The 11,161-nt window shown below is 47.4% G+C and overlaps 1 protein-coding gene across 4 annotated transcripts in view; it reads right to left on the bottom strand.

The window, feature by feature from the left end:
• Positions 1-11,161, bottom strand: part of GPR37L1 (G protein-coupled receptor 37 like 1) — an 83,789-nt gene continuing 72,628 nt past the window's right edge. For 2 of the 4 annotated variants that reach the window (XM_077335077.1, XM_077335075.1), the window contains exons 2-3: positions 10,010-10,800; positions 1-1,265 (exon numbers count right to left, since the gene is read on the bottom strand). In XM_077335077.1, the coding sequence (XP_077191192.1) occupies positions 456-1,265; positions 10,010-10,783 (1,584 nt within the window). In that variant the 5' untranslated portion in view covers positions 10,784-10,800 and the 3' untranslated portion in view covers positions 1-455. Of the gene's footprint in view, positions 1,266-10,009; positions 10,801-10,892; positions 11,101-11,161 lie in introns of those variants that run through there. The other 2 variants (XM_077335076.1, XM_077335078.1) reach the window with 2 other exon arrangements.

Genomic DNA, 11,161 nt, shown 5'->3' with positions numbered 1-11,161 from the left:
TTCTGTTTTCTATCAAGGTTATTGGTTTATTGATGCTAGGGTAGGGCAATGCTTATCTTGTAGAGGATGGGGTTGGGATGGAGGAGGACAGTGGGATCCTGCAAGAAGGGAGGAGGGTTAATTTGTACTATGTCCTCTAAGACACTGTGGTCTCTTAGTCCTTAAGGGTCTGTAGATGGAACGTTCCTCAGCATCTCCCTCACTCAGAGCAATGGGATCTGTGGGATTCTACACATGGCCACACCTGTAACTGTTCAGCACTGAGAGAGAGCTTCTAGGTGAGGCCTCGGCACTACATCACCCTTAGGGGAGTTGGCTTTGAAACAAGCATATGGGGGACACTTGCTCTATCCACTGTCCAGCCGTTTCACCAATCAATACTAAAGAGAACAACTTTTGGTCTTGGGAGAAGCTGGTGAAAGAGCTGCTAATGCTCCCCTCTGGGCTGGCTGAGCTTAACACGGGGTTCCAATGGCTCCCACAGGAGGAGGCGATTCCCGAGGCTTGTCAAAGAAGATGGAGGAGGACATCTCAGTTTTCAACTTGCCATCAGAGCCACCGTTGCCGGAGGCAGCTTCCTGACCACACTCTTCACAACAGCAACAGCAGCAGTCCATGAAGGCCTGGCCCAGGGGCTTGCAGAGGCACAGCAGCAGCACAGGCGTTACTGAGCACTTGAAAAACAAGAAGAACTGGTTGACAAGGTTCAGTAGGTCCAGGGTCTGCTTGGCCATGTCAGGAGACAGGTAGGCCACCACAATGTTGCTGACATTCTCGGGAATTGTGCAGAGACCATAGATTACTGTGAGTCCAATCACTGTGCAGTTGAGCTGGCTCTCACACTGACTGTGCTTTGCCCCACGGCAGTCAGTCTTGTCTGTGCTGCTGATCCTCCTGGTGACCAGTTGGCAGCTGACTGTGAAGAGGATGGGCAAGCAGAAGTAGCATCCAAAGTACCACCACATCCTGGCATTCTGGTAAGTAAGGACCAAAGAGTAAACAGACTCAGGCAGATCCTGTGAGGGCTTCATGGCGCAATAGTCAGTCACCACGCCAGAGACGGGTGAGGTGTCTTGTGCCAGCTGCCAGAGGAGGAGCTCTGGAATAGAGAGGGTCATAGAGCCCACCCAAATAACAGCCAGTTTGGCAATGATGGAGTGACAGTGCTCAATGGGCCTCATCTTGGCTTGAGGGCTGGTGGCGGCATGGAATCTGTCAATGCCCAAGGCACAGAGGCTGAAGGTGGTCACCCCCAAGGAAGACACCTAGAAATACAGAGGACACAGAGAACTGGTAAACAAAATATCATGATTCTGCAAACCCTTGATTTATGTGAACAGTCCTTTTTAACTTGCCTTTCATTATACCATGTTTGCCAGAAGAGACTTATAAAATCACCGCGTTAAAAAAAAAACACCACAATTAACAGGAAAAAAATTAAAATGAGTGTTTGCCTTGAACTACGTGAAGTCAGGCAAAAGTCTAAGAGAGCCATCCTAGACCAGGGTTTCTCAACCAGGGTTTTGTGAAACCCTGGGGTTTCTTAATTGCCCTGGGTGTCCCAAATGTGTGGGAGTTAATTTTTAATATATTTTAAAAATTTGTTATTGGATGATATGACCATATATGGCCAGGTTGACCCCCCAAAAATGGCCAGTGATGGGCCTGGAGGGGGTGGGAAGGGGAGGGACCCCAGGTGGGCACTTACACAGCTATGCTTCATAGCCTTATTATGTATGATTGCATCACTTCTGTGGATTTTTGAAGTTTGGAGAAAGTTTCAGGGGTTTCTCAATGGTAAAAAAGTTGAGAAAGGCTCTCCTAGACAGATCTACTCCAAAGTATGTCCAATTTTACTCAGTTGGGCTTACTCCTAATAAAGTGTCATTAGGATTACAGCTCAACAGCAGCAGAGTCATCTCGACCATATTTCTAAAAGCCACTAAAGAGGGAGCCAAATGATCTTCTGGGCAAAAGGTTCCCCGGCTTCGTTTCTGCCACCAAAAAGGCACTATTTGATTTGATTAATATCCTAGGATACAGGTATATAGACCAAGATATTAACTTGTTTGGGTGTGCGTGCACGCACACACTTCTGCACCTTAGACATGCAGCCCACAGGATTAATCATAACAGAAACTGTTTGTTTAGAACGTAAGCAGAACAATGCATCAAATGCAGTGATTATGATGATAATGAATGAAAAGTAACAGTAATAATAACAATAAATGGAGAAAATAACATTCTAACATAGTGAACAATCTAACAGACCTATGGCTGGTCAGATCTGTCGCATGGATTCAAGGGAGGGAGGTTCGGGGGCCCAGTAGATGTTGCTTTGTTTTAATCAACCTCAACCAAATGCTGGTGGGGGAACTCCCTTTTGCAGGACCTGCAGAATTGTTCTAGCTCCATTAGGGCCCTGATCTCCTCTGGGAGCTTGTTCCACCAGGTGGGGGCCAGAACAGAGAAGGCTCTGGCCCTGGTTGAGGTCACGTGGACTTCCCTGGGGCCAGAGATCACTAGCCCGTTGGAGGTGGTGGAGCGCAGAGCTCTTTGAGGGGTGTAGGCAGAGAGGCAGTGAACACCTATGTAGTATAAATGAAAATAAACATCTGTAGCATGACCCCCCCCATAGGCACACATCTGCCTCATTATTTGCAACCTCAACGGTCCTCTAGAAGCCCAGTACATAGGACTAGCCAGTTCAGGCTTAACATTGCAATTAGCAGCTCAAACCAAGGAGAGAGCCAGCCTCATGATGCGGAAGGGATTCTCAGGCCACCAGCAAGAGCTCGCCACACAAGCACAGTCTCTAAAGCCTTTCCGAATGCCAGGTCCTCCCGCTTCTTGCATCCGTTCCCTTAGGCAGCAAACAAGCTCAAGTAAGTTTGTTGTTGTCCCCAACCAGTCCCTGTTAATTTCCGCTGCATTCAGAGTCTTAGGAAAACATCCCTGTTTGCCAAATGGGAAGAGGGCAGAGCATGGAGGAGAAAATGCCAAAGGCTGGGCGGGCTTGAATGACAATGAATAAGAATCAGCCAAGGCTGCCCTCCCTCTCGCATGGCGCTCTCCATTACGACCGCTGAGCTTTCCTTAGGCTCAGGAAACACAACGCCCCATTGGAAGTGGTTCATAGACTGCCCCAGAGCTCCGGGGCCCTAATTGCAGGCACCCGCTCACTTCTGACAGGAACAAGGAGCATTCATGGAGTGCAGGAACCACCGGATATCGGAAAGCGAGGCTTGCTTTTTCCCCAGCACTCTTTGTTTCCTTTTAACTGCGGCCAACCCTGAACATAACAGAACGCTCTCGGGCTACTTGCCTGTGTCCCGGAGGCCTGCTTCTCACGGTGCTTCATAAAGACATGCACACATGCTTTCCCAGGTCACTCACTCTGGGCCTGAAGATTCACAATGAATCTGCATGAGGTGACAAGGTTCTTGTTTGTTTCCAACCTATGGCAAGCGGCTGGAGTTTGTGGAGGGTTTTGCTGCAGCGCCCCCCCCCCCGCTCCAAGACGTTAATTTTGCTTCCCCAAAAGACTGCCCGGCACGATCAGATGTGCACCGCAGGATCCTTTGAAGGAGCATCACAGGAGATGCTGGGCTGCTTTGAGAAGGTCCAGCTGCAATTCCAAACATCATGGGTGACTGATGCAGACAGTTAGACCCTGTTTCCCAGACAAATGGCTTCCCTTCCCGCGATCATGAGAGCACGAGTGATTGGCATGCTTTTGTAAAGAGTACCGTAGATCTTCTATCTTGATATGAAAAGAATAAAAAAGAAAATAAGATGGTCTTTCTAATGATATGGTGGCCAGCATGGTGCAGCAGTTAAGAGTGGCAGCCTCTAATCTGGAGAACTGGGTTTAATTCTCCACTCCTCCACGGCTGGGTGACCGTGAGCTAGTCACAATTCTGTTAGAGCTATTCTCATAGAGCAGTTCTGCCAGAGCTCTCTCAGTCCCACCTACCTCACAGGTGGTCTGTTGCAAGGAGAGAAAGGGAAGGTGCTTGTAAACCACTTTGAGACTCCTTTGGGTAGTGAAAAGCATGGTATAAAGACCAATTCTTCTTAAAGTGTAAATGATTGTATATTATTGTAAATTATTGTATATTTTTTTCAATGTATATCCTGCCACTCCCAGCAAACTAGCTTGCAGCGGGTCACAAACAAAACTCCAGTAAAAACATACAATATAATCCCATTAAAACACCCATTTAAAAATCCCTATGGTGGCGACAGTTCAAAATCCTCCATTATCAGGGAGACCCAAATGCTGGTCTTTCGCCCACAGCGATGGTCAGCCAGTGGGGACGCTCCAAATTCTAGATGCTGAAATTCAGAGGGAGGAAACAGTTTTGGGGAGAATGTCATGGGGAAAGGATGAAGCGGGGAGAAGTGAGCAGCCTCTACCCCTACCTATGCTGTAAACAGAGGCAGTTTGGTGTAGTGGTTAGGAGTGCGGACTTCTAATCTGGCATGCCGGGTTCGATTCTGCACTCCCCCACATGCAACCAGCTGGGTGACCTTGGGCTCGCCATGGCACTGATAAAGCTGTTCTGACCAAGCAGTGATATCAGAGCTCTCTCAGCCTCACCTACCTCACACGGTGTCTGTTGTGGGGAGAGGAAAGGGAAGGTGACTGTAAGCCGCTTTGAGACTCCTTCGGGTAGGGAAAAGCGGCATATAAGAACCAACTTTTCTTCTTCTTCAGCAGCGGTTCCCAACCCCCGGTCCGGAGACTGGGGGACCGGTCCATAGATCAGTCGGTACCAGGCCACAGCTCCTCCTCGTCCTCCTCCCCAGCTGCTGCTTTGGGGGCTGCCTTGCCACTCTGCCGCTGGCTCACCTTTGGTGCTCTCCAGCGGCCACCATGGCTGGGGTTCCCCCTCAGCATGGCACTGCACAGATGCTGCTGGCAGCGCCTCCCAGCGGGTGGCAGGAAGTCAGGGGTGCTGGCGGGAAAGTAAGTGGAGCAGGGGCTCAGGCGGTGGTGACGTCCCTCAGCAAAAGACTACCCCCCCCCAGGCCTCAGTAAAATTATCAAGCATTGACCGGTCCCCGGTGATAAAAAGGTTGGGGACCACTGCTGTAAAGAACCTTCTCCAGAATCAGGAGTGGAGAAGCTGCCATTGGAACAATAGCTTCTCAAAAGTACTTGCAGTTTCCATATAATGTTCATTTTGTCCCTAGAGGGGCATCAAATAATACAAAAATATCAGGCAAAAGCTGACCCACTAGGTCAAATTAAAAATTGAACTAGTAATATTAGTAATATCAAGCATTCGGGCATTTAACAGGAAACGTTACTGAATGAATACCAATATTGCAATGTGTGACCTAGTTTCAGATGCTTTGCTTTCAACATAGTGCAGGGCATACAACTTCTAAGGCCAAAGGAGGTGAAGGTGTGGATTTTCAGACACGGGAGAAATGCCTGTGAAGCATGCAACAATGGCCTCCGAGGGGGGGGGGGGGAGGGTTGCAGGAAACATGCACTAGACCCGTGCTTGCATTTCCCTGTTTCCTTCCACGTTTTGCCTTTGGCCCCATTCAGCATGCAGCAGGCCCTGACAGTGCCCGACTGCTAGCCAATGATCCAGCCAAACAATACCAAAGCCCCATTGTCTTCCCTGCCTCCTCCATGCACTGAGCTGTTCCCATAGCCAAGCACTGAATCACTCCCAGATGTCCCACCACCTGCATTGCCCTCATCAGAGAAGAAACAGAATTAGCAGAGCTAAGGAAGCCAATGAGGGAAGAAGGTATTCTGCTACATCAGGGGTAGTCAAACTGCGGCCCTCCAGAGGTCCATGGACTACAATTCCCAGGAGCCCCTGCCGCTGGCAGGGGCTCCTGGGAATTGTAGTCCATGGATCTCTGGAGGGCCGCAGTTTGACTACCCCTGCACTACATGACCTGTATGTTTAATAAACATGTGAACTGCTTACATGAAGTCTCTTACACTGTGGCAGGACATTGGTCTATCAAGGCCACTATTGCTCATCCTGAATAGCAGTGGCTCTCTCCAAGGTTCCAAGCAGAGGATTTTACATTGTCTTATTCCCTGATCCTTTTCACTGGAGATGCCTGAGATTGAACCTGAGACCTTCTGCATACAAAGCAGATGTTCTGCCCCCAAGATACAGCCCTTCTCTGGTTTAACTCATCTTTTTCTCCAGTCAAAACAAAGCTGAAGTTGGTGCAGCTGCATTGGCTCAAATGCATCTCTTATGTTGCTTGTGTCCCCTTCTCCTGATTCTCCTCTCCACTGAAATGTCAGTTGTAAGCTCCTCAGTGCATGAACCTGACTTTTCGATTCATGGTATTCTGTGAAGCCCCATGTACTTTGAAGCTTCAACCCAAACACTTTAGTCATCTCATGCTTGATGCACCCTTCAGATCTCAACGTTTAATGGCACGGCAGAATGTCACTCTGTGTGGTTGTGGGGCTATTCTGTTAGCAGTGCTGAGTATGAAGGCTCTGCCTCAGAGTAAAGGGTTCAGCTAGATGGTATTTGTGCACTTCTTACTTTGCAGTCATCATGCAGACTTTGCAGTCCAGTTCTTTCTCCTATAGGCACCTACCTGCTTTCCCTCTATTAGAATCATAGAATCAGTGGGAAGGGACCTCCAGAGTCATCTAGTCCACCCCTGCACAATGTAGGAACTCACAACTACCTGCCCACTCACAGTGTCCTCAATTTCATGCCCAGTTGATCCCTGCATCAAAAATATCCGGAATCTGGCCTGGCCTGGAGGAAATTCACCTACCAGCCAACAGTGGCATATCTTCATTAGAGTTGCCCAGATCATGTATGATTCAAGCTAGGTAATCTTCCGTGCTCCATTGGACTTTTCCACTCTCTGGACAAGAGTATCTCTTCAGGGTAAAGAACAGAAAATCAGAGAACAACCTGACTGGGTATAGGAGGGCCAGATCAGACATAACAGCATCTTTGTCAGTGTAGTCTACCCCAGTCATGCGAACAGGTACGGGGGGAGGTACAATATAGAGAAAAGGGACATGCCAGTTAAGGGCTGATGAACTCTTCCCTGCTTACGGCTTACCTCCTTGATGCCTTTCCCCAAGTGCTTTTTCCCAGCTGGAATTAGTACCCAGCAGAGTTACACCACCCTCCCCTATGCACTGCACTTCATTTATATTGATTCCCAGACCTACTTCAAACATGTCTGGGGCAAGCCTACATTGATAGGTATGAACTGGTCTACCCATGTCAGATTTCTCTTGGGCCTCAGGGTTTTTTTGTGTACATTTATGTTTTTTTGTAAGCTCACTACTGCAGCAAGAAGGAGGCAGGACAGGGCAAAACAGGGCTCCAGGGCTGACCAGTCTTGGTTTGTAAAGCATTATTTCAAATTCTATACCAACACAGGTTTCCCATGCAGTAAAGGTATCCTTTATTTCAGAGAGTTCCTACATTTCTGAGAATTCTTCTGGCAATTATTCAGTATTGCAAAGAGGAAAAAAAATTAAGATGGCCTTTATTCTGCACTCATTAATAAAGTCTCCATGGTAATATATTTTGCCCAGTCAAGATTTGCCATGGCAACCTCACCCCCCCCCCCCCGGTGCCATCTCAGGAGCAGTAAAAATGAGAGGTCACCAAGAGAAAAGATGTAGTCCATTAAGCAGAGCAAAAATATAGCATCCCACTCTTGACATGCTATTATCTTGTTCATCCCTGACCTACAGACCTCTGTTATTGTTTGACTGGTGGGTAACAGATGCTATGAGCTACTGATCTGCCCAGTGGCACTTCTCAGTGACTCCATAATTGAGCTGGATGTTGAACTGGAACTTTGGAGCACAGGAGAGCTCAAACAAATTATCCTACTCAAATTTTTCTTGGAAAATATTATGTTTATCTCTATATTATTAGTGACATGTGCCCCCCATCTGCAGATACTGAAGTCCATGGATTGGGGCCACATGGATGCTAGACGGATGTTTCTGAAAACTCAGAAGACATTAGCTGGCAGGGGCTCATGGGAATTGTAGTCCATGAACATCTGGAGGACCACAGGTTGACGACCCCTGCAATATAGATTAGTAGCACAGATAAGCATTGAGTGACAGAGTCATCATCACTCTCAGTTGTTCCATCGGTTGGCTAGCTTGATTTATTTCTCCACATCTCACGGGGGGCAAGGAGCTGAATTAACCCTCACACAGGGGGCTTGCTTTATGGGCTGCTTTGGGAAGCTCTTCGTCTTAAGGTCAGTCTGGGCCACAGAGGAACTCTACTCTGATGGCAGAATAACTTGGCAAGGAGAAAGCCCGAGCCACACGTCTTTTCAGTCCCTTCACGGGGCAACATGATTCTTAAATGGCATTCTGAGGAGCGAGGCTCACTGAAAACCGCAACACAAAGTACTGAGCAAGCAGCCTCTGTGTCCATTGGCAGTGACTGATTTCTTTTAGGGACTTCATAATAGGGGCATGAAAATGGGCAGCAGCTCAAAGTAATGGCAGCATTTAATCAGCTCTCAGAAGTATTATCCCTGGTGCGGGAGCCAATGAACCCAGCTTGGAATACAAAAGCGTAAAATCTACAAAAGTATCCAGTCAGCTCTCGCATGAGCAATAGTGCCTTCTGCTCATAGGAGGACACTGACACACTAAAAAGATGCAGAGACTCACAGATGAGTGATGCAGTTACCAAGAGACAAATTGCTTAGGAGAGACCGAGGTTTAATTCTCCCCTCTGCCACAGACACTAAATGAACAAAAATAATTCCCAGGTGCAAACTCTGCAGACATGCTGGAAGAATTAGCAGCGTACAGCACTACATGCACACAAATCCCAGCATGACACCCAAAGGATCTTCTGTGCTAGTCTGAATTGTGGCAAACTTTTTAAAGTATTACAAATGATGAGCCCAGGTTATGGTCTGGATCTGCATGGTGCAATTGTTTTCCTGAAGCTAAGCAGGTCCAGGACTGGTCAGTATGTGGCTGAGAGAGATCTGCAGCCCCTGCCTGTGTTCTCTTTAATTCTATGATGGAAGAAGCTCAAGACAGAAATGTAATTTTTCTTAAAATGGGTAAAATAAAAGATATCTTGAAATAAACACGATAATGGGTGAGAATTTTGACTGCCACTTTATTTTTCAGTGCCTTTAACAACTGCATGATAGCCAGACACTCAGCAGGTAAAGACATTCCCCAAATGATTATTTTTATCTGCTTAATTGACCAAGTGCCCTGCCAGAAAAAGGAGACAAACGGAAAAGGAATTCCTTCTTACTACGAGGTTGCAATTTCTCCTAGCCCATTCAGTTGATCTCTGTTCTTGTCTTATAAGGATATTTGCACTGCTCCTTTAAACGTTGTGTCCAAGAGTATAAAAGTCACAACATTTACAAAGAACAATAGCATGAATACAGCTTTTGAATGGCTGTGTCACTACAGCAGTTACAACCTCTGCAAGTTAATAGATTCTGTTCGACAATTTGATGCACTTATTCTTTTACGTTATTGTACTGCCTTCCTGATTGCATCTGAGAATTACTTACATTTCCACTAACGGATTGCTTTTTGTTTCAAAAAGTTTGTATATTCTTCTTGGTAAGTAAAACACAACTAGACCTGTTGGCTTTGGAGCTCTGAGATCAACACAACCACTGATCCCTGTGCCAAAAACATGGCATATAAATGCACACAGGCAGTACAAATGCACACAGGCAGTACAAATGAGCAGCTTAGATCAGGCTCAGAAATACCACCTGTGATAATATATTCACCATCCCACCATAAGCATTTCAGTGTTGCAGGAGACCCCTGTTACAATCACAGGATAGCCCTTGTGGGATCAATCTGTCATACATCTACTTTGGAAATAAAGTCAGATCAGAACATCAGGATGATTAAATGACAATATTTATGGATTGGCCTACCTACCAGGGTAGCTCTTCACCTCAAATAGGCACACAAAATAGGTAGTGAGTTACAGGGCCATGTAGTGGAGGAGCCACTTACCTCCATGAAGGGCACAATGCGGCAGGAAATGTCCCCCATCAGCCTCTTCTTGGTGAGCTCATTGAAGATGACCACCGGCAAGCAGAAGAAGAGGATGAGAAAATCCCAGAAGGCAAGGCTGGCTAAGATGGAATTCCAGGCACTCTTCATGTAGTAATTATGCCAGACAATGCACATCACTGAGAGGTTCCCAATAATCCCCACAACAAAGACAATGAGGGACAGGAACATGACAGCGTAGGCACTGTAGGAGCTCTCTGTCACTGGGTACAGAGGGTTTTGGATCTGAGAGCGCTTTTCTGATGCCACGGTCACATTGTTGTGGGGCTCTGTGCCTCCGAGGACAGGTGGGCTTCTTTGACGGTGCTGTGATGGATCCGTGCTGGAAGGCACAAGAGCCTTGGTTGGCCGGAGGCTGACAGGGTTGACAGGCCGAGGAAATTCCACTTTCACTCTTGGAATGTACTTCTGAACCGGCTTGGAGTCTTCGTCTTCCGTCCCCCTGCGGGCTCTTCTCCATTTCAGTGGCTCTTCTGAGAGTAGTGTCCTCCTGTGACTGCCAGCGGACCCAGACCACCTGTGTGGTTCCCCAAGCGTCTCCCTCAGAGCATCTTTTGAGATGTAGTGTCTCCTTGTACTTTTATCTTGATCCAGTCGCTCCCTCTTGGAAGATGTGGACGGTTCTTGGATAAAAGGGGTTGCACTTTCCTTCACCACAGCCTCCAGAGTCTGCAGGAGCATAAGCAAAAATATAACGGTCCAAGACAAAGGCATCCTTCTTTCGGCAACTACTGTGAAAAAGAGAAATGGGAAAAATAAGACTCACAACGTGAGCGAAAAGGGCACTGCAAAACGTGAGAAACAAAGAGGAAGAAATACATACACACAGACACACACACACACACACACACAGCAACTAGGGGTATTAAACAGGCTGGGGGTGGAGAGGGAGACGACTACACTGAGGTTGCAGTGAGCGTGGACTGGGCTGAAAGAGTGAGAGGGAAAGCAGGAGAGACGCTTAAGTTTGTCTCTGTCAGCTCCACTGCTGTTCTGGATTCCCTCAGATCTCTAGCCAGAATAAAAACCGTTTCCCCCAATAATTCACTCCCTACAGCCTTTGTTGGGCTGCAGGCCACCTGCTGGCAAACT

Source organism: Paroedura picta, chromosome 4 (assembly GCF_049243985.1).
Source record: "Paroedura picta isolate Pp20150507F chromosome 4, Ppicta_v3.0, whole genome shotgun sequence".
Lineage (NCBI taxonomy): Eukaryota > Metazoa > Chordata > Lepidosauria > Squamata > Gekkonidae > Paroedura > Paroedura picta.
Note: the sequence above shows the minus strand (reverse complement) of the source record. Positions and strands in the feature narration are given on the sequence as shown.